The sequence below is a fragment of the Hippopotamus amphibius genome, chromosome 1, assembly GCF_030028045.1.
Source record: "Hippopotamus amphibius kiboko isolate mHipAmp2 chromosome 1, mHipAmp2.hap2, whole genome shotgun sequence".
NCBI lineage: Eukaryota > Metazoa > Chordata > Mammalia > Artiodactyla > Hippopotamidae > Hippopotamus > Hippopotamus amphibius.
The window spans coordinates 105,140,067-105,166,908 of NC_080186.1; the positions used below are offsets into that span (position 1 = coordinate 105,140,067).

The 26,842-nt window shown below is 41.5% G+C and overlaps 1 protein-coding gene across 3 annotated transcripts in view; it reads right to left on the reverse strand.

Moving 5' to 3' along the window:
- Positions 1-26,842, reverse strand: part of NOTCH2 (notch receptor 2) — a 178,549-nt gene that overhangs the window by 9,165 nt on the left and 142,542 nt on the right. For all 3 annotated transcript variants that reach the window (XM_057720791.1, XM_057720794.1, XM_057720798.1), the window contains 12 exons: positions 24,989-25,217; positions 23,996-24,197; positions 15,602-15,755; positions 15,039-15,223; positions 13,303-13,435; positions 8,300-8,536; positions 5,637-5,749; positions 4,201-4,706; positions 2,517-2,864; positions 1,522-1,664; positions 1,116-1,326; positions 579-675 (listed from right to left, as the gene is read on the reverse strand). In XM_057720791.1, the coding sequence (XP_057576774.1) occupies positions 579-675; positions 1,116-1,326; positions 1,522-1,664; positions 2,517-2,864; positions 4,201-4,706; positions 5,637-5,749; positions 8,300-8,536; positions 13,303-13,435; positions 15,039-15,223; positions 15,602-15,755; positions 23,996-24,197; positions 24,989-25,217 (2,558 nt within the window). The remainder of the gene's footprint in view (positions 1-578; positions 676-1,115; positions 1,327-1,521; positions 1,665-2,516; positions 2,865-4,200; positions 4,707-5,636; positions 5,750-8,299; positions 8,537-13,302; positions 13,436-15,038; positions 15,224-15,601; positions 15,756-23,995; positions 24,198-24,988; positions 25,218-26,842) is intronic.

Here is a 26,842-nt window from a genome sequence, read left to right on the forward strand (position 1 = left end):
TATTCCTCAAGCATTTATTTCCTCAAGCTGATTTAGAATATCCTTGGGATACATGCATATCCCAGCCATGTATATCTATGGGTGAATGGTCTCCTTTTTCATGTCAGACTCAGCCCAATGTACTTCTTACTTCTATACAGTTTTAGTTTCCAGTGCTCAAGACTGGAAGCCTCCAAACTCAGTGGTCATTGGCTTTCTTTTACTGATTAATTCCACCTTCCCTTCCAGAAGGAGACGTGCCCAGAGAGGATAAGGGAGAGATCTAGCCATGAACGAAATTGCTATTTACATACAATAGTCCTTATTCAAGTACCATCAGCATGACACTTGAGAAGCAGGCATGTTTGTTTTATTACTTTTAAAGAGTTGTTTTTGAAAAACTTACATAGGTAACCCAAGGCCATAAATGACCTAAAGATTCCTGCTTTTGGAGACAACCTAGGATAGCTCTGCCTGGGCAACATGTAAAGACTATCACCCTTTTCTCCCATTCATGACACTCTAGATACCAAAGGACAGAAACATGAAATGTGAGCAGATAAGGGCTAACAACGGTGGTTCTACCATGGCCAGCTTACCTTGGCTTTCTTTGGCTGGGGCCCTTCATCGTCGACCCAATGTTCACTTGTTCCAGAACCAATTAGGTTAGCCTCTGAGACTTGCACTGAGAGATTTCTGATATGACGGAATTATGAAGGTGTAAAATAACAGCAGAGGTTATATCATAAACGAACGCAGAAGTTCCCAATACTTTATCTACCATCACAGACTCTCAGGGCTATCGTCAGACTTTCAGTGGCCTTGGCCCAGGAAAAATGGGCAATATTACATCCCACTGCCTGAGTAAATATCCTTTCCTTTCCCACTAATCAAGAGCTTACAACAAAAGTGTGCCTCATCATAGACGTGAGCACCACTGTGATAATATGTACAGAACTAAAGCATCCAGACTCTTATTTTACAGTCACTCAGTAGGCATTCAAAATCATGGTCAAGTGTAATAACACAGCATGGCCAGAGCTCAGAATTTTAAATCATGATTCAACGTGATCTGATTTTCCACTATCCATGCTTATTATCACTGTGAATAGCAGCTCGTTGGCAAACTCTCTTACTTCAGTCCCACGGCATCCTGTCCCACCGGCTCACGACGTTTGTGATTGCTGGAGTCACGGCGAAGGGTGAAACCTTCAGGCAGCCAGAGGGAACCATGCTTGCGCTTTCGTTTTGCCATGATAACCCCCAGGAGGATGATAAACAAGATGATGACAACAGCAACAGCTAGCAGATAGATGAGCTGGGTGCGTTTTGGGGCCAGGGATTCACCTGGGAGTGCAGAGAGACAGGGGATGAATAAAAATCCACCTCTCAATATTCCCTCTAAATCCCTTCGGAGAACAACTGTGACCTCACCAACCCTGAGAAATAGAGAGCTGCACACTGTAAGCCGTGCCCTGTTCTTACTGCCCCCAAGTGACACCTTTCTCCCCATACTTTCCCCTTAATCCCAGTGCTACTCACTGACAACAGACACAAGAGGGTACGACAGGGTCCCCTGGATGGCGTGAGAAGCCAGAAGAGCTGCTGCTGCATCCGTGTTCTTGAAGCACTGGTCGGAATCTTGAACACACTGGCGGTTGTCAATTTCCAGAAATACCTGAGAGCTGCAGGAAGCCGAGGGGAAAGAGGTAAAAGGGAACTGGTGAGAAAACAGAAGGGTGTCAGTCCAGGAATCTGAGTTAAAGAGGGTGACATGAGCCTTCTTCCTCACCCTCAGCCTTAGGCTCTCCACCTCTGGGATGCTGCCTCTAGAAGGATCTCAGAAATTAAGATGCTGTCTGTCTAGATCCTAAACACTAATTCTCACTTAGGGGATGTCTCACCTTCCTTGGTCTGGCTGAGTCTAAGCTTTCTGACTTAGGGAACACAAGACAAAGTGAGAAAATGGGGTGAAGCTGTCTCTGATGGGCTTCTTCTACCCCTTCTGAAGTACGCAACGGTACACTGAGCTACTCGAAAAATACACCTCTGCCCCTTGTTTTTGTTCTTTACTCTCCTTTGTCTCTGCATCTGTATTTCAGCTAGCTATCGTGCTGAACATTGTGAGTTATACTAACAAATCGTGGGGTGTGAATGACAGAACATATCCAGGACATCGCCCTTGCCAAAGAGACATAAATGAAGGGCCTTGAGAAGAAGGTCAGGATTAGTACAAAGAGGAGTCATTACTAAAGGGGTTTAAGGCAACTCTGGAAAATGGTTAGAGATTCTAGCACTTGAGGAGGCTATCCTGACATCCTGTCCCCCACTTGCTCCAGCCCACTTCTCAGGATCTCAAAATCAAGGCAAACCTTTAGCACTAACCGTAAATACTGGGATCATGGGCTTGTGTTATTTGGTTGGCTGTTCTATTTTCTGACCTTTCCATTTTTATAGATGCAGTTATGACTTCTGTGTATCAAAGTGTTTGGCTTGATAAAGTTAAGCTTTAAGAAGTTCAGAAATTAAAAACCTACCCAGCCACTTCCTGTTCTTGATCACCAGGAAGGGACCTACGTGTCAATCTCTGCTTCTTCATGGCAGCTGACTTGTCACCATAATAGGGGTAGACCATGAGGTCCCCTTGGGCATCCCGTTTGATGCGTAGGTTGGTGTGGAGCAGGGTTCCCAGTGCCCGCAAGAAGCTGCGAGCATCCTGGAGCAGTTGTTCAGGTGGCATCAGCACCACGATTACCAGGGTACCCTCAGCCAAGTTTTCTGGCCGGTCAGCAGCACAGTCCAGCCCATCCCAGCCACACTCCTCACTGTTGCATCCCTGGTCACAATGGTTGTCTTTGAAGTGGTCTGCACAGTATTTGTCATATCTGGGCAGGGGGAGTCAGAGGAAAAAGAGAACATGGTAAGGGTCTCAGACCAGACTGCCACTTGGAACTAATGTGGATTTTCCTACCCAGCTTCTATGGCTCAGATTAGATCCCGAATGCTCCACGAAGCCTTCTGTGACTCTCCTGTCCCTGTCTTACAGTATATGTAGTCTACACCCCTCAGCATCAGTGAGTGCTCCCTGAATGAGAAACAAAACTGTACTCACTACACTCATGGGCCCCCAGACAGCTCATAATCTTGTTAAATCAGATTTCTAAACAAATCTGAAACAAAAATCTAGCTGGTTCATGCTGCCTTTATTTTTGTATCCATTGTATCATAAGTATGACATGATTCTAGAGAGTGCTTCCAGAAACTGGATAGTAGCCCTGTACCATCAAGAGATGCTGTACAGTGGACCATGTTGATCTGGCCCATTTCTTTTCTAATCAAGATTGAATCTCAACTGTAGAAGGTAGGTGGGGAGCAGTGTGTCCCACAAAGGATACCAGATCTAATATGAACAGCATCTTTTAAACACTGGGAAAAGGAAATTGAATCCCAAAGCCTATTGAGGCGAAAACCATTTTATTTCTACTCTCCTCTCCTCCCCCACTCCCATCCCTTGACGGTTACACCATCTAGTACAACTTGCCACTCTCACTCAATGAGGAGATCAGGAGTCAGGAGTAGCTGTATGTGCTCTGGCAAGTTCTTGAACCTCCCAGGTCTCAGTTCCCTCAAGTGTGAAAAACCATTAACGATACCTATGCCTCACAAGGTTGTTGAGAATTAATCAGAGTTAAACTAAATGGGATGACTAAATGGTAAGTTATTATATAACCCACAAAGCCCCCTAATACTGCAAAAGTGAAGACCAGGAGGGTTAAGTTGCCTAATCTACCTTATACTTCCTGATCAACCTGGATGGGAAAACCCCGTCTTAGGGAAAGGAATGGGGCGAACAGAGAGAGGTACAGACCTTTCCGTCCATCCTTGCAGGCAGGTTATGTGAGAGGCTGCCTGAGAGTGGGTGACACCACTTCTAAGAGTCACCTCCCCCAGGAGTCTGTGACAGCAGCAGGCGAGGAAGCAGAGATAGGCAGAGAGAGGGCAGTTGTGCAGTGAGCATTCCTGCACCTCTGTCAGCAAGGGAGAGCACAGGGTGGCGCGCGCTGGGACGAGGCTGACACCAAGAAGACGAGGACCCCAGGGCACCAGTCCAAAAAGCAGAGGCAGCTTGGGCTGAAGCACTGGAGTGGTTAGGAGCAAGGACAAGAAACCAAGGTGTGTTAGTGACAGTGTCCCTCGGTTCTGGGGACCCCGCATGCTTACTTGCATGTCTTGCTATTCCTCTGGCATTCAAAGTTGTCAAACAGGCACTCAGCCGTATTGCACAGCTCATCACACTGGTTGTTGATGTAATCCCAGCAGGGAAGCGGGGAGGAGCAGTTGGCCCAGGGGTTCTCCATGGTGAGGGAACAGTCACCCCCATCCCACTGGCAGGCGTGGCTGTTGCAGGCCTCATCGCAGACGCCATCCCGAGCTTTGTCGGCACAATACTGGCTCAGACAGGTGGCAGGAGGGGTGCTGGTGGAGGCTGTGTAGAATTCACAGTGGTTGCCCCAGAACGGCGGAGAACATTTGCAAGAGTAATAAGGAGGCTGGCGCTGAGGGTAGCAGCTCCCCCCGTGTTGGCAGGGGCTACTGGCACAGCCTGAGTCACAGTCCTGGGGGTTGGGGCAGAAGCAGCGGGGTCCTGAGGCCGTGTGCACACACTGCTCCCCTCTCCGACACTTCACCTGCCCACAGCTGCTCTGGCATCTCGCCCCAGAGAATCCCTGCGGAAATCAGTGAACAAATGAGGATGGCAGGCTGGCTCTTGAGGGCACACCCCATTTTCCCTCCCAATCCCCTCTTTGCCACACCTCTAGGGAGGTAAAGATGAGACCCTTGGCTGAGATCCCTCTACGTAGCCTCCTGGACCAACTTCTACGAAGAGACCTTTTCAAGTCAACCTATAGGTTAGGGCTGGAAGTTCCAGGATGAATACAGAATTTTCTCACTCTAAGAACTAACTTCTAGAAATGAAGTCCACAGTTCATGGTAGGATAAGAGTGAGGTGACACTGTATCTATTAGCACCTTTCCTAAGCGTCATTAGATGGCTCGTATAACGACTTTACAGGAGGAAAAGCTCATTTCAGAGTATTAGGTGTCTAAAAAACTTTCCTATGCCATTTTGTCCTTGGACTTCTTGCTCGGTCCAGGCCAAGGTCACTGGACAGGTTTCCTTTTGGTATCGCTCCACGCACAGTGATCTCTATTAGGGAGGTTTTAGCTTCTAGCAGTAGCAAAAGTGTTTGCACAGCAAATGGCTAACGTTAGGCTTCCTTCTAGTTGAAGCAGCAGCCTGCTCCCAAATAATCCCTACAGAGGGATGTGAACAGAGTGGCATTTCCAACCAACTCTGCCCCATTCTGGGCAGCAAGATTACCCTCCACCACAAGACCCAGAAGACAGAGACACTAGCCCTGTTTTCAAGGGAACATTCCATTGACCTTGGTGCTTCTGAAGGTTGACAGTCACAGATTCGGGAGCTCACTGTTTCTGGAAGTATTTTAAAAGCTCTAAATGGAAAACTGAAGCACTTTCTCCTAAAGAGGCTAAAATTAAGAAATGCCCCCACTAGGAAAGCTCGCCACAGAGCTCGGAAACACCAGGTTTAATCTCAGCTTTGCATCCTCCTTCAATTGGCACCATGGCACTCACCGGGGGGCAACGACAAATGAAACCATCAGGCATGTTGCTGGCCACAGCACAAGTCCCTCCATTCAGGCAAGGCATCTGGGGACACACGTCGACAAAAGTTTCACAGTGACGACCTTGGAGTAGAAAATGAAAGGGGGTTTTAAAAGGCAGAAGTAGTAACTGCAAGTTCCTGAACAGAACACCACTGGGATGTGAGCCAGTCAAAGGATTAGAGAAGGAGGAAGAGGTATGGGAATTCAGTTCTAAGCCCCAGGGAGCATGAGAGGATGAGGAAGGCACTCACTGGATCTCAACGTGCCCGGCCCGTCACCGACTCGGGGCAACTCCCTCACCTGTCTTGTCTACAGTCATCAGCACAAACGGCACACACACGTGCCTGTATCAGCTCGCAAAACAAGATGAGGACAAAAAAATGACCAGTCCCTCCAAAAAAAAAAAAAAAAAAAGGAAAATGACACCTAAGCCTTTTTTGAAGGCACTTTAACTTTCATGAGTCAAAAGAAACTTTTAGCAAAAGTGTTCACTGCATTTTGTTAACACTGTCTACACCAGGCTAATATATGTAGATGGTGATTAACATATACACACTACTATGTATAAAATAGATCACTAAACAACCTACTGTACAGCACAGGGAACTCTACTCAATACTCTGTAATGACCTATATGGGAGAAGAATCAAAAAAAGAGTGGGTATATGTATATGTATAACTGAATCACTTTGGTGTACAGCAGAAAGTAATACAACATTGTAAATCAACTATACTCCAATAAAAATTAAAAGAAAAAAACTTAAAAAAGGGTGATTTGCAGTTTACAGCGAATTTTCATCAGTGACATCTCTTTTCACTAATTTTCTAGTCTTTCTGTAACCTGATTGGCTCTGTTTTAAAACACAGCTTAATATTCCCAGAGTTAACGCTCTCTAGGCACAGTTCTAAAACAGAAGGCGCCCTGAGCCCACTGTTCCATGACAAACTGAGCTAAGCAAATGGAATCACGGGGTCGGCATGGGGCAATGTGGGGCCTTTTGACAAACAGCAGGATTCAGGCCCCATCTGGCCTTCGGGCACGCAGAAGGGAAGAGATGGCTTTAAAAATTAAAATGAAATTAAAATAGCAATAATTCTGGCCAAGCAGAATCATGAGGCAGGAGTTACAGATGTTTGTTTCTTCAAATCACAGCAGCAGACAGTAACTGAGAGCAGCCACCACATGCGCATGGCGCTCAGGGACTGATGGTCCCTTGATGTTCATCTTAGCATCAGCATCCCACCATAATTGCAGTCAATGAGTCAAAGTATGGAAAATGGAAAAACACCACTGCCTGGCTAGGGGACCCCAATTCAAGGTGGTCTGCATTCCTTCCTTCATCTATTTCCTTCTTTTTTTGTAAGTGCTCATCAGTGTTTCCAGATAAAGGAAGCCACAGAGGTAATGAAAGGAACAGGAGTCAGTTCTGCTCTTCTGACGTCTCAAGCACATCACGACCAGTATGAGACTACAGACAGATTGTTCATATTCTTTCTGTCCAGTGTTGCCTCAAAGGCATGATGTTCATAACAGACTGTTTCTCTTTTGATATTGTACCTAAGCATCTTCTGTATTTCCAAATCCATCTCATTTTTTATAAAATTCCAAAGTTCTTAAAGGTAGAACATCTTTCAAATTGGAAGGAAGGATATAATAGGCTCAGAATGTAGCAAAGTCCAACTTGCCAAATTATTAGTAAGTAGACTACTGCAGACTTTCATTTGACTCCCAAGGAATACTTCTACAGCATAAGATTTGGACTGACCCCCGAAGTGCAAGACAGATTCTTAGTATCTGATGATGCTGCCATATTTAGAATAACTATTTTAGCCCCAAAAGTTTCCAAGCTGTCCTCCTCCAGAAATAATTAGTAAGTGTATGATAAAGTCCCTATTCTGAGGTAGGACTTGGTCATCATTATAATCTGTGATAAGCACAGCTAAGTCTTAGTGTGCAGGTCATATTTGGTGACCTCTGAAGTTTTCCTATTCATACCCATGTGAACCAATTTTTGGTTAAATACACCCCAATTTGGATCTACTCCTTTTAAATGTCTTAGAAGACCCTAAGCCTCTCTGGATCACAGGTAGGTGGAAAGGTCACAGTGGCAGTGACCACCCAATAACTCAAGTCACTACATGCCAAAGGAGGCAGGGTGATGAAACCAGAGTTGGATGTAAGGTTCCTGAAAACAAGATGTTATTTTGCTCGGATGAAGAGTTCTAGAGGTGGATGGTGGTGATAGCAGCGTAACAGTGTGAATGTTCCCAACGCCACCGAACTGTATACTTCAAAACGGTAAAGATGGTAACCTTTATGCTGTGTATTTCACCTCAGTTTAGAAACGTTATTTTGCTCAACTACTCCCAACATTCTATTTCTCTATTTCATATTTCTGCTACAACTTAATATAATCAATGTATAACAAAAGAGATAGCGTCTTTCAGGTAAAGCAAACATCCATGGAGTACAGACCTAAGAAAAAATTGGGCCCTTGAATTAAGCTGGTCTAGTTTTTCACATATGAGAGAAGCTTCACTCAGGTCTGGGACGTGTCACACAGGTCCTAACTTCCTCACTAAAATCCCGCTCCAAGGCAGAGTGTCTGGGGAGGCTGGAAAGTCGCTCACCGGTAAAGGGACTGCGGCAGACGCACAGGTAGTCATTGGTAAGCTGTATGCAGTCCAGGCTGCCCTCAGAGCTGCAGGGGTTGGAGAGGCACTCGTTGATGTCTCCCTCACATCTCTCTCCAGCAAAGCCAGGCAAGCAGCGACAACTGTAGCCCCCAATCCTATCCACACACTGGCCACCATTAAGGCAGTGGGGACCCCTGGCACAGTCATCAATGTTCTCTTCACAGAGCAGTCCTGGAGGAAAGAGCGGAGAGAGAGAAAATTATGACAACCCTTGGAATGCTGCTTTCCAGCAAGGGAGAGCCACTCTTGTTGGCACTTTACCAATTAGACAGGCTACAGTCCTTAGAATGCGCTGGGACCTTTTAGGTCAGGCAGGGCAAAACACACTCGTGATCCAGGACAGCTGCCATCGTCTCGGTCACCAGTAAGGAAAGAATGTACTCAGGACTTCACATATACTCTCCCACACACCCCAGTGAAGCAGTTCATTAGGGTGTAGCTAGTATTATTTTTCCCACTTGAAAGGTGAGGAAACTGGAACTCAGGAGAGATTCAGTAAGTTTTCAGCAATTTATTCATTTTTGATTCAAAATATAAAAACAGTTAAAAAGAATACAACTTGGAGTACAAGCAATTATTGGTAAGAACTGGAAGTAAATTTTGAGTGACATAATTGACTTTTTCTGTAAAATAGTATTAAGTACACTAATATATTGAAAAAATAGAGGGGAAGTACCCTGTTGAGAGCTCAAATGTTATTCCATTTAAAACAGAACTCATTGGATAGAACTACAATCTGTCATACATAGTGAAGTCAGAAAGAGAAGGACAAATATTGTATGCTAACTCACATATACGGAATCTAAAAATGGTACTGATGAACTCAGTGACAAGAATAAGGATGCAGATACAGAGAGTGGACTGGAGAACTCGAGGTATGGGAGGGGGCGGGGGGTGAAGGGGAAACTGAGACGAAGCGAGAGAGTTGCACAGACATATATATACTACCAACTGTAAAATAGTCAGTGGGAAGTTGTTGTATAGCAAAGGGAGTCCAGCTCGAGGATGGAGGATGCCTTGGAGGACTGGGGCGGGGGGGTGGTGGGGACTCGAGGGGGGGGAGTCAAGGAAGGGAGGGAATACGGGGATATGTGTATAAAAACAGATGATTGAACCTGATGTACCGCCCCCCAAAAAATAAAATAAAATAAAAATAAAATAAAATAAAATAAAACAGAACTCATAAAGAAAAAAAAAAAACAGAACTCATTTAATGTGCTGTAGATGTAAATGAACCATCAAGCATAAGTATCAGTAAAAATTTTTGAGAAACAAAAGAAATCAATGACTATTCTAGAAATGATTTCAGAGTTAATTCAAAAAATTACAAAAGAAAGGAAAACAGTTCTATATAGGAAAAAAGTTCTATATTCCTACCACTTGTAATAGCAAGACTATTGGAAAGAAAAGAAAAATGTAAGAAAGGGCCTCATTTCTCATAGCAATAGCAAAAGATAAAATACCTAATAATAATCTTAACAAGAAATGTGCTACACCTACATGAAGACTTTAAAATACACCTGAAAGACACAAAAGGAAACTTGAATAAATAGAAAGACACTATGGCTTGGTTAGGGAGACTCTTCATCATAAAGATAATCAGTCTTCTTTAAACAAATTCATAAATTTAACATGACCCCAATAAAAATACTAACAGGATTTTTAATAGACAATCTGATTATAAAATTACATAGAAAAATCAACTATAAACATAGCCTGGAAAACTTTGAAAAGGAAGATCCTTAATATTTAAAGCAGAGAGGTACTGATAAATCAATAGAATAATAGAACAAAAAAGAAAGTCCAGAAAAATGCCCAAATACACATGGGGATGTAGAATTTGATAAAGGTGCTATCTCAAATCACTGTATGAAAGATCAAATATTCAGTAAGTTGTGTTGGGACGAATCAGTAGCCACATGGAAAAAGTTCTCCAGTATTCTAGCACTTGAAGAATATGGGAGAATTCCTTTATAATCTTAGAATGTGAACAGTGTTGCTGACTAGGATTCAAAATTCGGAAGCCATTAAAAAAACTGAGAAATTCAACCTGATTAAAAATAAAAATCTCTGCATGAAAAAGCCCCATAAAGAAAATTAAAAAACAAAAAACACTATATCGGGACTGTATTTACATTTTGTATCACAGGCATCTATTCTCTGTAAAATATTAAGATAAAGCAACATAACAGGAAAAAAAAGATACAGATATGAACAGAGAAACCACAGAAAAAAGAAAACCAAATGACTCTTAAATGAGAGTATGTCCATTCACATTGAGAAGAAGCTCGTAGGTTTGCTCATACATTGCAATTCAGTAATACCAACCAAAATTACAAATGCACATGTTCTCTAATCCAGCAACTTCATTTCTGAAAATTTATTCTACAAATACACTTACACACATGCTAGACAATTCAAATTTCTATCACTAGGGCACTGGTTAAGTAAAATATGGTATGCCCATAAAATGGATTTCTGCGGGATAAAAAAGATTAAGGAAGTTCTATATTTTGATATAGAAACATCTCCAAATAAATTTAAAAAATCAAGTGCCAAATACTGTGTCTAATTTATCTTCAGAGTTAAGAAGTGGATAGTTAAAAATATCTTTGTTCTTGGCTTCTATATACATAAAGAAATTCTAAAGACTACATTAAAAAAAAAAAACTCAAGAAGGATACACAAAAAACTAAAAAAAGTGGTGGTTACTTGTTTGTGAGAGAAGGAGAACTAGGTATATGGGAAGGAGGATGGGAAGGACACTTTTCACTGTACACTTTTTCTGCGTGTGTGTGTGTGTGTGTGTAGCGGGGTGTATAAAACTGTGGACCATGTGCATATATAACCTATTAACAAACAAAATCAAAAATTGCAAAGTAAATGCAAACCAGTACGTGCTCCCACTCTCATAGAATATTTGGTACTCTATGGACTGCTAGTAAAATGAACCTAGATGCCTATCCTTCCATCAGAATAGAACCAGCAGTCATGGACAGACCTATCAAGTAAGAAAGATGTCACCCTCAGCCTGAGGCAGAACTATTACAGTTGGCTCTAGACCTGGGGATCTGGAGGCAACCCAGGCCAATATCCAAAGCTCAGGAGTACAGAAAGAAAAGCAGTCATTATGGTAACGCTCACAATGAAGTTAAGGGACTTGAGAGTCCTCTGGAATGGCCAGAGAAGTCAAACCAGGAGAAATAAATACCACTCCACACATCTAACCAAAAGAACAATATAATAACTCAACGAGTTCTAAGTATGACAAACTCAAAGAGATCCATACCTACGCACATCATAAAAGACAGAGAGAATTTTGAAATTATCAAGACAGAAGCAACTCATTATATACAGGGATCCTCAATAAGTTTAACAGCTAACTTCTCATTTTAAAAAAATGGAGGTCAAAACACAGGAGATGGGATGACATACTCAAAGTGCCAGAAGAAAAAGACTGTTAATAATAATAGCAAAACTATTATTTCAGCCATCCTTAACAAATGGTTAGAAGAGAGAAATTTTGTTGCCTTATGAAATGATCCATTCTAGGACTCATATCTGTAATTAATAAAAAGTTAATGGTAAAAAAAAAAAGAAAGTTAATGGTATAGCAGAGATTTTAGTGTAGATGAATATCCATGTGCTCGCCTACATTTCCCAGTCTCCCTTGAAGTCAGGTTGAGACCATTTTACTACTTCTGGCCGGTATACTGTGAGCAGTAGTAATGGGTGTCACCTCTAGACTGCGGTACTGAAAGCTGCTGCATGACCCTATAAGTCTGTCCCTCTTCCCCTGCTGTGGAGATCCTGGAGGCCATGTGCTGCAAGCCATATATCTAAAATATAAAGAGAGGTAGCCCAACACACCCAGACTTGATTTGAGTGACAAAAAAAAAAAAAAAAAAAAAAAAAATTGTTGTGCTAAGCCACTTGGCTGGTTCTGGCACTCACTGAGATCCGAGGTTTAATTTGCTACTACCAGAATCACAGCTTGTCCCATACAGTACAAATATCCAAAGGACCAAGCTAATAACAAGTCAAAATTAACTTCTACTTCTCTTTCAAGTAATGAGCAGAGAACAACTCTCCTTTCATGGGACAAGGCTGTTTCTCCTTAGTTTTTCTTCCCCGTTAACCTCACAGCTCAGTAAGTACCTACTAGTGGGGTACTGTTCCATTTTAATTTAGCCACACTCTGAACTCAAGAAGGGTAAATTATCAAAATTCACTGAGACAAAGCTCTAAGACAGTATGAATATTTCTCTAACATTCTATTCTCTACGACAATGAGAATCAATTTCCCACCATTGTGGATGGCCTCTTACTATTTTTTTTCCACAAGCTGCTCGGAGCAGGTACCATTATGTAACTATATCTCTTCTAAAAAACAATACTCCAAGCCCTTTCCACGAGATTGTCTGGAGGCAGGAGAACGCCCTGGCAGAATGATGGCTCCACCATCCACCACCTCGGGGTGTATCTCATTAGGTCTTACTGCAATTCTTAGTTACAGTCTTGGGCCTCAGCCTTTTCCTAGGGGCTTAAGAAAATAGGCAAATGTTTTCATTTCACTCATTTCCCCACTTTATGGAGGCAAGACTTAGCAAGTTTTAAAAAAATACATGAGCTGGTAAATACAAATTATTTATTCAAGAGGCCACTGGTTGTTTTCCCTTGAAGCACCAAGAAATCTGGCTAGCCAGATTAACTTTGTTGCAGCCTTAGGCTATTTTCACATTCTGCTTCATGGATTCCAACCACAACCAGACAGAACTGGAGTCAGAACATCAGGGCTAGGCAAGAGATGAATGAAATGGCTTGAATTACCAGGATTCAGAATAATGCTTGAGTTTTAAAAACCCCCTCAACACTAAAAATGCATTTATAACTTAGAGAATGCCCTGGATGGAAGATAGGTAAGGCTGATTTCATACCCCGAGTGCCTGGTGGGCAGGAGCACTTGAAATGGTTCACGAGGTCGATACAGGTGCCTCCATTCTGGCACGGCTCGTTCTGGCACTCGTCCACTTCATACTCACAATTGACACCCTGATATCCCGGGACACACTGCCAAACGCAAAGCAAAAAGAACAAGAAATATTGGACTATTGCTGGACAGAGACCATGAGAGCAAATGAGACCTCGTGAGTTACTGTGACCCTTTCTCCGCAACCCCTACCCAGCTCTTGTATGCTTCTCTGGCATCATCACTCTCCCTACTAACCATGTCGTGCAGAGTCAACTCGCAGCTCACTGGCATTTATCACTGCTAGCCAAAAAAGCCACTTGAAAAGGAAGGCAAGGACTGAATACTCTGAGGAATATTTCAGATGATCCCTGTGCAAAACTTTTGTCCCTCCTGTGTGCAGGTTTTCCCCTCTTTAAAATATGCTTTCCTTTGTATGTGACGAGGACCCTGTGGTTCACACAAATGTTATGTGTGGATGGTGGTAAAGATATCACATGTATTGTTCTCCAGGTTCAGGAAACTACATGTTTATGTGTGAGAAACTGGCTGAGCTAGGGGTGAGGGCACCAAGCAGTGGGCTAAGCTAGCTGGGCTGGATGCAGGGGTTCCAGGGCTTTTAGGGCTGATCAAGGAAGAAGATATTTACCACAAAGTGGCTCTATTGGGGCAATGCTTTGAGTCCCTCACAGCATAAGATCAACCAGAGAAAGAGGGTAAAGAGAGGAGGGCAGACGAACTCGGAGGGAAGGGGGTAACAGAGCGGGGGCTAACTCAGCAGCCAGGCCAGAGTCTCTGGGTCAGAGAGGGCTGAAGGGCAGCAGTGGCTTGGTATCTTCATGTCCTGGGGCTTATTTTACCCATGGCTAGCAGTGTCGGGTGCAGTTTTGCAGAATATGCAAAGCAGGAAGGCTCTAAATGGCTAAATTCTACTTATTAGGGCCATGTTTAAAACAATTGGATGTGTAAAAATTTGAGTTTGGTGTCAGTGGCTTTTGAGCTAACAGGACTCAGCCGGCTGTGAAGAAATAAATAACTGAGGGACCAATATACAAACGCCATCTTTGGCTCATTTATGAGAAGTAGAGAAGCAAAGCTTTTCTCAGTGTTGCTTGGTGGCCTAAATTGGTATCAAATTCATGTTTCTGGTGTTCTGGTAACATCTTGATCTAACTATTACCAGCTCGGACATCAAGAGTACAATGACATGTCTCTTAAAAGACACACACATCCTCAAATGAACACGTGTAACATATGATGCTACACAGAAGAGATTAAGCAACATTTTTTGAGAGAATTATTAGTTAACTGACTGTATACAAAGATGACACGGGTCAAACGGACACTCCCCAAAGTGGCTTCTCCTATCGCAACTGCTATTCAGGGAAGTACCAGGGGCCACTGGGCCGAGCGGGCCTGTGAGATGCACTCTGGCACTGAATGTTGGCTTTGAATCCTGGAAGCAACCCTGTGGAAGTAAAATGGTTCCAGGCTTCTGTAAAAATATCTTACCAGACCTTTTTAAACTTATTGCACAGGGGGGCTGAAAGAACAGTGATTAGTAAACACTGTAATCATGACTGGTAAAAAACAAAACAAAACAAAACAAAACTAAACTACAAATTGTGAAAATAAGACATAAGCAGCTAAGAGTTGTGCCATCTTCTGGGAGGTCTCTGACCTCTGCCTGCTCATCTTACTCACCTCACATCTGTATCCACCAATGAAGTCCCTGCAGGTGGCTCCGTGCTGGCAGGGATTGGACGAGCACTCATCAAGCTGGTCCTCACAGTAGCTCCCGGTGTAGCCCAGGGGGCACTGGCAGTGATGCGAGTTGCCAGCACTGATACAGACGCCTGAATGTTGGCACAAGCGGTCAACAGGCACCCCTGGGAAACGCAGTGGAGGAAGAAACACCACAGAAGAGCACACAACACGTCAGGTTCAGACCAACTAATTTAAGCCGGGTGACACATCAAATTTTATTCTTGTCTAGTTCACAACCCTCAGTACCAGTTTTACACTAAAAATAAATAAGCCCTGAGGTGGACTATGCCTTCATTTCGCTTCAAATACATTCCTTTTTGGAATCTCTAGACCTGTTCCTCTGCCCTTTCATCTTCTGTTTCAGATCCTTTCTCTGGTCTCACCCATCTACTCTTGTCTGCCCTTCTCTCTCCTCCATGATAAAAATACTTGCCCTAAAATGCCGCTGGTCAGTCAATACTTCATGGACTGACCCTTGAGTCTGAGGGGGAGGAGCTCACCTCTGTGGGAGGCCGCCACTTCACAGGAGACATTGGGCACGTCACAGTAAGCACCAGCCCATCCAGATGGACACAGGCATCGGGACTGTGCTTTTTCCTGAATGCAAGTACCTTTGTTTTTACACGGAGACCGACTGCAGAGGTTCACCAAGGTCTGAAACAAGGGCATACACATACATCAACATTCAGACACTAGAAATGAAAAAAAAAAAGTTACACTGCATTTTAAGAAATCAAAGGAAAGCATACTAATTAATTAAAAAAAAAAAAGAGCCCTCACCCAAGCCTTAAACTTAGATCCACTGTCCCCAGATTAGATAAAATCTAATCATTTTATACAGTCTAGATCTGCTATTTAAAAATTCTTACCACATAAGTTTAAGAATTTGAGGAAGTGCAATAGGTTAAGTTATTCCCTACATCACGCTTATGTCTAGAAACATGGCCACCCTGTGGGGCTAGAAAGAAAGAGAAAGTTAATGCTGTCAGAGAGGTCCGTAGCTCCTATGTGCTACTCCTGCATGATTAATCCCTGTGGGGCTTGATCAAATCTGTCTGTGGTGAATATGAGTGAAACAAGTTAAAGCCTGTTAATAAACCTAAAAACTGTCAAAGAACTTATTTTAATGGGAGAAACAGGCTTACAAAAAGCATGAGGCAACAATGAGGTATCACCTCACACCAATCAGAATGGCCATCATCACAAAGTCTGGAAACCACAAATGTTGGAGAGGGTGTGGAGAAAAGGGAACTCTCCTGCACTGTTGGTGGGACTGTAAGTTGGTACAGTCACTATAGAAAACAATTTGGAGGTTCCTTAAAAAACTACACATAGAACTACCATATGATCCAGGCATCCCACTCCTGGGCATATACCCAAAGAAAACCATAATCCCAAAAGAAACTTGTACCATCATGTTTATTGCAGCACTATTTACAATAGCCAGGACATGGAAGCAACCTAAATGCCCATCAACAAATGAATGGATACAGAAGATGTGGCATATATATACAATGGAATATTACTCAGCTATGAAAAGGGATGAGATGGAGCTATATGTAATGAGGTGGATAGAACTACAATCTGTCATACCTAGTGAAGTAAGTCAGAAAGAGAAGGACAAATATTGTATGCTAACTCACATATACGGAATCTGAAAATGGTACTGGTGAACTCAGTGACAAGAATAAGGATGCAGATACAGAGAATGGACTGGAGAACTCGAGGTATGGGAGGGGGCGGGGGGTGAAGGGGAAACTGAGACGAAGCGAGAGAGTAGCACAGACATATATATACTATCAACTGTAAAATAGTCAGTGGGAAGTTGTTGTATAACAAAGGGAGTCCAGCTTGAGGATGGAAGATGCCTTGGAGGACTGGGGCAGGGAGGGTGGGGGGGACTCGAGGGGGGGGGGTCGGGGAAGGGAGGGAGTACGGGGATGTGTGTATGGAAACAGATGATTGAACCTGGTGTACCCCCCAAAAAAATAAAAAAAATAAAATAAAAAAAAAAGCATGAGGCAAGTGGACTAGCACCTTCTCTAAAACTCGCATGTGGTGGCCTGGCCCCTGGGGAGAGGAAGGCCATACTCACAGTACAGACTGTGAAAGAGCTGGGGGGTGGGGTTGGGGTGGCATGCAGAGCACTCCACTAGCACTTGTAGTCTACACTGCGAGAACAAGCAGGAGCCTTGGGAAGAAATGCTCCTGATCTATAGAATCACCAACAAGCTGTTTAGTATGCAGAGGTGCTTATTTGCAAGTTCAATATAGCCACAGTCTTACTGAAGTGTATTCTGTAAGGTTAAATTTGGCCATTGATTCCTAAATTCTTTGGACTGCTGTTATTTTATTATCCTACCATTGTTTGAGAGGTGAAACTGCATAAAATCAAGCACAATGCTGTTTGGTATACAACCTTGGAAAAGTTACTTTGCCCCTCTGGGACTCAGTTTCTTCTTCCACGAAATGAAAGGCTAGACTAGTTGGCTCTGAGGGGTCCTTCCATCCTAAGAGTCTATGAAAACGTATATTAAATATCTGAATTTAAAAGACAAGTGAATAGGAGATTCCCGGTTCAAGATGGCGGAGCAGGAGGACACGCGCTCACTCCCTCCTGCAAGAGCACCAGAACTACAACTAACTGCTGACCAATCATGGACAGAAAGACACTGGAACTCACCAAAAAAGGCACCCCACATCCAGAGACAAAGAAGAAGCCCCAGTGAGATGGCAGGAGGGGCGCAACTGCGTTAAAACCAGATCCCATAAATGCTGGGTGGGCGACTCACAAACTGGAGAACAGTTATACCACAGAAGACCACCCACTAAAGTGAGGTTCTGAGCCCCATGACAGGGTTCCCAACCAGGGGGTCTGGCAACAGGAGGAGGAATCCCCAGAGAATCAGACTTTGAAAGCCACCGGATTTGATTACAGGACCTCCACAGGACTGGGGGAAACAGTGGCAACACTCCTGGAGGGCACACAAAAAATAGTGTGGTCACCAGGACTCAGGGGGAAGGAGCAAGTGACCCCATAGGAGACTGAACCAGACCTGCCTGCTGGTGTTGGAGGGTTGCCTGCAGAGGTGGGAGGCAGCTGTGGCTCACCGAGGAGACAGGGACACTGGCAGCAGGGGTTCTGACAAGTGCTCACTGGCATAAGCCCTCCCAGAGTCTGCCACTAGCCTCACCAAAGAGCCTGTAAGCTCCAGTGCTGGGTCACCTCAGGCAAAAAAACAACAGGGTGGGAACACAGCCCCACCCATCGGCAGACAAGCAGATTAAAGTTTTACTGAGCTCCGCCCACCAAATCAGATTAAAGTTTTACTGAGCTCCGCCCAGCTAGCCCAACCCACCATCAGTCCCTCCCATCAGAAAGCACAGCACAAGGCTCTTAGCAGCTTCCTCCACAAGAGGGCAGACAGCAGTATCAAGCAGTATCAGCAGTATTGCATTCTGTGGAACTGAAAACCACAGCCACAGAAAGACAGAGAAAATGAAAAGGCAGAGAACTTTGTACCAGATGAAGGGACAAGATAAAACACCAGAAAAACAACTAAATGAAGAGGAGATAGACACCCTTCCAGAAAAAGAATTCAGCATAATGATGGTGAAGATGATCCATGACTTTCAAAAAAAGACTGAATGTAAAGATCTGAAAAATGCAAGAAAAGTTTACCAAAGACCTAGAATTAAAGAACAAAAACACAGAGATATGCAACACAATAACTGCAATGAAAAATACACCAGAAGGAACCAACAGCAGATTAACTGAGGCAGAAGGGCGAATAAGTGACCTGGAAAATAGAATAGTGAAAATCACTGATGCAGAAAAGAATAAAGAAAAAAGAATGAAAAGAACTGAAGACAGCCGAAGAGACCTCTGGGACAAATTAAACACACCAACATTCACATTATAGGGGTCCCAGAAGGAGAAGAGAGAGAGAAAGGACCTGAGGAAATAATGGAAGAGATTATAGTTGAAAACTTCCCTAACATGGGAAAGGAAATAGCCGCTCAAGTCCAGGAAGCACAGAGAGACCCAGGCAGGATAAACCCAAGGAGAAATACACCAAGGCACATAGTAGTCAAACTGACAAAAATTAAAGACAAAGAAAAATTGCTAAAAACAACATGGGAAAAAAAACGACAAATAACATACAAGGGAACTCCCATAAGGTTAACAGCTGATTTCTCATCAGAAACTCTGCAAGCCAGAAGGGAGTGGCACAATATAGTCAAAGAGATCGAAGCAAAGAACCTACAACCAAGAATACTCTACCCAGCAAGGATCTCATTCAGATTCGACGGAGAAATCAAAAGCTTTACAGACAAGCAACAGCTAAGAGAATTCAGCACCATCAAACCAGCCCTACAGCAAATGCTAAAGGAACTTCTCTGAGTGGGAAACATAAGAGAGGAAAAGGACCTACAAAAACAAAAACAAAACAATTAAGAAAATGGTAATAGGAACGTTCCTATTGATAATTACCTTGCATGTAAATGGACTAAATGCGCCAACCTAAAGACACAGACTGGCTGAATGGATACAAAAACAAGACCCATATATATGCTGTCTCCAAGAGACCCATTTCAGACCTAGGGACACATACAGACTGAAAGTGAGGGGATGGAAAAAGATATTCCATGCACATGGAAGTCAAAAGAAAGCTGGAGTAGCGATACTCATCAGATAAAATAGACTTTAAAATAAAAATGTTACAAGAAAGGACACTACATAAAGATCTAGGGATCAATCCAAGAAGAGGAGATAACAATTATAAGTATACATGCACCCAATATAGGAGCACCTCAATACATAAGGCAAATGCAAACAACTATGAAAGAGGAAATCGATAGTAACACAATCATAGTGGGGGACTTTAACACCCCACTTACACCAATGGACAGATCATCCAGACAGAAAATTAAAAAGGAAACACAAGTTTTAAATGACACAATAAACCAGCCTGATTTAATAGATATCTATAGGACATTACAACCAAAAACAACAGATTACATGTTCTTCTCAAGTGCACATGAAGCATGATCCAGGATAGATCACATTTTTGGTCACAAATCAAGCCTTGGTAAATTTAAGAAAATTGAAATTGTATCAAGCATCTTTTCCAACCACAACGTCATGAGATTAGAGATCAATTACAGGATGAAAACTGTAAAAAACACAAACACATGGAGGCTAAACAACACGCTACTAAATAACCAAGACATCACTGAAGAAATCAAAGAGGAAATCAAAAAATACCTAGAGACAAATGACAATGAAAACACAACGATCCAAAAGCAGTACTAAGAGGGAAGTTTATAGCAACACAATCCTATCTCAACAAACAAGAAAAATCCCAAATAAACAATCTAAACTTACACCTAAAGAAAGCAGAGAAAGAAGAGCAAACCAAACGCAAAGTTAGTAGACGGAGAGAAATCATAAAGATGAGAGCAGAAATAAATGAAACAGAAACAAAGAAAACAATAACAAAAAACAATAAAACTAAAAGCTGGTTCTTTGAGAAGGTAAATAAAATTGATAAACCTCTAGCAAGACTCATTAAGAAAAAGAGGGAGAGGACTCAAATCAATAAAATTAGAAAGGAAACAGCAGAAGTTACAACGGACACCGCAGAAATAAAAAGCACCACAAGAGACTACTATAAGCAACGATATGCCAATAAAATGGACAATCTGGATGAAATGGGCAGGTTCTTAGAAAGGTATAACCTTCCAAGACTGAATCAGGAAGACATAGAAAATATGAACAGACCAATCACAAGTAATGAAATTGAAATTGTGATTAAAAATCTCCCAACAAACAAAAGTCTAGGACCAGATGGATTCACAGGTGAATTTTATCAAATATTTAGAGAAGAGCTAACACCCATCCTTCTCAAACTCTTCCAAAACATTGCAGAGGAAGGAACAATCCCAAACTCATTCTATGAGGCCATCATGACCCTGATACGAAAACCAGACAAAGATACTACAAAAAAAAGAAAACTACAGACCAGTATCACTGATGAATTTAGATGCAAAAATCCTCAACAAAATACTAGCCAACAGAATCCAACAACACATTAACAGGATCATACACCATGATCAAGTGGGGTTTATCCCTGGAATGCAAGGATTCCTCAATGTATACAAATCAATCAATGTGATACACCATATTAACAAACAGAAGGATAAAACCCACATGATCATCTCAATAGATGCAGAAAAAGCTTTTGACAAAATTCAATACCCATTTATGATAAAAACTCTCCAGAAAGTGGGCAGAGAGGGAAGCTACTCAACATAATAAAGGCCATATATGACAAACCCACAGCAAACATCATTCTCAATGATGAAAAACTGGAAGCATTTCCTCTAAGATCAGGAACAAGACAAGGATGTTCACTCTCTCCACTACTAGCCAACATAGTTTTGGAAGTCCTTGCCACAAGCCATCAGAGAAGAAAAAGAAATAAAAGGAATCCAAATTGGAAAAGAAGTAAAACTGTCACTGTTCGCAGATGACGTGATACTATACATAGAAAATCCTAAAGATGCCACCAAAAAACTACTTGAGCTAATCAATGAATTTAGTAAAGTAGCAGGATACAAAATTAACACACAGAAATCTCTTGCATTCCTATACACTAACAATGAAAGATCAGAAAGAGAAATTAAGGAAACAATCCCATTCACCACTGCAACAAAAAGAATAAAATACCTAGGAATAAATCTACCTAAGGAGGTAAAATACCTGTACTCAGAAAACTATAAGACACTAATGAAAGAAATCAAAGACGACACAAACAGATGGAGGGACATACCATGTTCTTGGACTGGAAGAATCAACACTGTGAAAATGACTATACTACCCAAAGCAATTTACAGAGTCAATGCAATCCCTATGAAATTACCAATGACATTTTTCACAGAACTAGAACAAGAAATCTTACGATTTGTATGGAAACGCAAAAGACCCCGAATAGCCAAAGCAATCTTGAGAAGGAAAGAAGGAGTTGGTGGAATCAGGCTTCCTGACTTCAAACGATACTACAAGGCCACAGTGATCAAGACAGTATGGTACTGGCACAAAAACAGAAATATAGATCAATGGAACAGGATAGAAAGCCCAGAGATAAACTACGGTCAACTAATCTATGACAAAGGAGGCAAGGATATACAATGGAGAAAAGACAGCCTCTTCAATAAGTGGTGCTGGGAAAACTGGACAGCTACATGTAAAAGAATGAAACTAGAACACTCCCTAACACCATACATAAAAATAAACTCAAAATGGATTAAAGACCTACATGTAAGACCAGACACTATAAAACTCCTAGAGAAAAACATAGGAAGAACACACTTCGACATAAATCACAGCAAGATCTTCTTTGATCCACCCCCTAGAGTAATGGAAATAAAAACAAAAATAAATAAGTGGGACCTAATGAAACTTCAAAGCTTCTGCACAGCAAAGGAAACTATAAGCAAGACGAAAAGACAACCCTCAGGATTGGAGAAAGTATTTGCAAACGAATCAACAGACAAAGGATTAATCTCCAAAATATACAAACAGGTCATCCAGCTCAGTATCAAAAAAAACCAAACAACCCAATCAAAAAATAGGCAGATGACCTAAATAGGCATTTCTCCAAAGAAGACATATGGATGGCCAAAAGGCACATGAAAAGCAGCTCTAATCACTAATTATTAGAGAAATGCAAATCAAAGCTACAATGAGGTATCACCTCACCCAGTTAGAATGGGCATCATCAGAAAATCTACAAACGGTAAATGCTGGAGAGGGTGTGGAGAAAAGGGAATGCTCTTGCACTGCTGGTGGGACTGGAAATTGATACAGCCACTATGGAGAACAGTATGGAGGTTCCTTACAAAACTAAAAATAGTTACCATATGATCCAGCAATTCCACTACTGGTCATATACCCAGAGAACACCATAATTCAGAAAGACACATGCACTCCAACGTTCACTGCAGCACTATTTACAATTGCCAGGACATGGAAGCAACCTAAATGTCCATTACAGACAAATGGATAAAAAAAGATGTGGTACATATATACAACAGAATATTACTCAGTTGTAAAAAGGAATGAAATTGGGACATTTGCAGAGACATGGATGGACCTAGAGACTGTCATACAGAGTGAAGTGAGTCAGAAAGAGAAAAACAAATATTGCATATCAACACATATGCAGAATATAGAAAAATGGTACAAATCAACCAGTTTGCAAGGCAGAAATAGAGACACAGATATAGAGAACAAATATATAGATACCAAGTGGGAAAAGCAGGGAGGGTTGGGGGGAATGAATTGGGAGAGTGGGATTGCCATATATACATTATTAATAAGAAAATAAATATCAAGTTGTACACTTTAAATATATGCAGTTTACTGTATGTCAACTGTATCTCAATGAAAGTTCTTATTAAAAAATAAAATAAAAGACGTGAATAGCTTGGTTTTGAGACTGTTACAATATTGCAAGACATGATAATTATCACTTTCTCCTTAGATGCTGTATCTGAATTTTTTAAATTGTGTTTTGATTGTTCTTTATTTCCCTTTCTGTTCTTTATTTCCCTTTTTATATTTCCTAAGTGATATCTATGTGCTTATTTCCCACATGCATTTTCTGCAGTTCTTGGTTAGCGTGTTATAACAATTTTATGTTTCTTAATCCATATAATCTTGCCATTTTAGAATCTATCAGCTATTAAGAAGTTATCCAATTTATCTCAGGGACATCGCTAAGGCCCTGAATTTTCTTTTAGGTGGGGCTTATTCTGCCCAGAAAAGGAATAGGTGTAACACTCAACTATTCTGGGGGAGCTGAATGAATGGGATGGAATCTAATTACCTGACAGTTTTTTCCAGTGTAGCCCAGTGGACAGATGCAGCGGTAGGTACCCAGGCCATCAACACATACTCCTTCATTCAGGCATGGATGAGAGTTGCATTCATTGATCTCATGGAGGCAAAAGGGGCCAGTGAAGCCCACAGGGCACAAGCAAGAGAAGGAGTTAATCCCATCGACACATGTGCCACCGTTGAAACAGGAGCTAAGAAGCAAACAGGGAGAACAACATGAGCTATGTAATCTGGTTCCTCTGACCTGCTATTTAAAAAGTAAGGTTCCTGGAATCTAAAATATTACAGAGGCAAATACTCCTGAGCACCCAAAACTCCTATATCCAGTAAGTTTTATCTTTTTCCAAACTAGAATGGGCGCCAACCAACCTGAGTCTCAGCCTCCCTTCCACAATCAAAAAGATTAGAGAAGTATTTAAGTCTGAGCTTATTAGAGACTCCTAAAGAAAGTGAAGGTTTCCAGGTTTTACCCAGTTCTTCTGTAGCTTTCCAGGTATCATATTTCATTTTATCCCTAAGTCAATTTAATTTATAAGTGTTAAATATGCATAAATAGCTCTAGATTCTAGAGTTCTTTATGGAAGAGAAACAGAACAAATTTATGATTATAAAAAAAGAAACAAACCTCCCAGAAATTACTTAAAGAGGGATGACAAATCTGCAAAGAAGTAGAAATTTTTAAATTGTCAACTGAAATGAACAAGAGACCAAAAGGAAATGGAATAGAATTATAGCTCTTTCTGTTCCCTATGTAAGAAATAAATGATGATCCATCTCACTAAGTTTTTCAACCTCTAACCTTTGAGCTCGTAACTGGATGTCTACAAGGAATCAGGAACTAGGAAATAGGAGATGATTGTGGGGTGGGATCCAAGTGGATGCCTTATGCCTGTCCCTCAATCCCAGTATTGTGCTCTGCAGTCTCCTCCTGTTTCTCCCTTTTCCCATAAGACACTGGTGCCTGAGGACACGGGCTGCTCACCTCTCAGTGCACTCGTTGATGTTGTTCTCACAGTGGACTCCGTCAAATCCCGCCTGGCACTTGCAGGTGTAACTGTTGACATAGTCGGAGCAGGTCCCTCCGTTCTTACAGGGTTCGCTCAGACACTCATTCATGTCTGTCTGACACTTATCCCCAATGAAGCCCGGAAGGCATAGGCAGGAGAAAGCATTCACTCCATCTACACAGGAACCTCCATTCTGGCAAGGATCTAAGATTGCACACAAGAATTAGAACTCTGAAAAGCAGCATCAATTTAATCTTAGATTCATAAAGCTGAGTATCCTGAACTGAGTCACACTAAGAACAGTAACAATTCTGACTTTTCTTTACATGTATTTTGCCCTAATTCTTCCATTTATGAAAATGAATGCAATAATACTTCCCTGAGATTCTTAACAATAGGAATCTGTTTAATAATTGAAATGAACTTTACATACACCACCAACAGTTTTGCAAACTTAGTAGTCATAAAACTTGCATTTGTCCCACAAACCTGCATTTGTGAATCAAATATATGCCCCAACACACAGAATCTCAGAAATATCAATAAAGATTTTCAACAGGTGCATGTGGTGGTGGAGTGGGTGGGGGAGGATGGACTAGATATTAATCATCCCCCTGTGCTGATCTATCTTTTCTTTCTTTGCCCTCCCTCTCTTCCTTTTTCCCCCTTCTTCCTTCCTTTCTTGTTTCTGTTTGTTGTTTTTTAGATTTAGATAGAATTAGGAAACAAGAATTTTTTAATTTTAAATATTACATAGTTTGATCTTAGAACACTTTACAGCTAGTCAAGACATTCTGAGCTACTATCATGGCACAGTCCTCTGTAATGTAGATGGCATACAAATCAGAACAAGAAAAATAAGATGTAGCTCCTGGTCTTAGGGACCTTAAAATATAATTGCAAGACAGGTCATAAACATAAAAAGAAAACTAAACACCAAGTGGGTAATGTAGCTCTTATTTTATAAGAGGGACATTTATACCTTATTCATCTATTAGGCTACTTTCATTCTAAGGCTCATTTGCAACCTCTACTGGAGCAACTGCAAAAGTCATATTACCCCTTCTTATTCACAGTACACAGTATATAGCTACATAATTTCCCTAGCATCTTTCAAGAAACTCACAATAATTTACTGAATTATTTTAAACTAATTGTAAATATTGCTAGTCCTATTTCAAATAGAAAAAATGTTTAAATACTAGAAATTTGACTGATATACTAATTAATGTGGGAAAGGAATCCAAATAGTTTGAGCCCACTCCCTTAAATTTCTCTATCAATTGTACCTTGGACATATTTTTTTTCACCATTAGTCATATAATATTGAAATTATTTGTCTATATGTCTTTATTTCCTAAGAGACTGTGAGTTTCATGAATGTAAGGTTTTTTTTATGTTGGCACTGCCAGGACCTAGCATGGTGCTATCTATATGATAATCTGAAATTACATATGCTGTGAATTAAGATGCCATTAGTCTTGAGGCATTGTGATAAGCTCATTTGAAATGTAATGCTTTAATCACCATACAAGTAACTGAATACAGGTGGCCCCTTATTCATGAATTCCACATCCATGGATTCAACCGACCAAGGACAGAGAATATCTTTTGAAAATCCCAGAAAGTTCCAAAAAGCTAAACTTAAATTTGCCATGTACCCACAAGTATTTACATAGCATTTACATTGTATTTACAACTTTTTACATAGCATTTACATCGTATTAGGTAGTATGAGTAATGAAGAGATGATTTAAAATACACGGGAGGATGTGCACAGGTTATATGCAAATACTACATACACCATTTTATATAAGGGACTTGAGCAT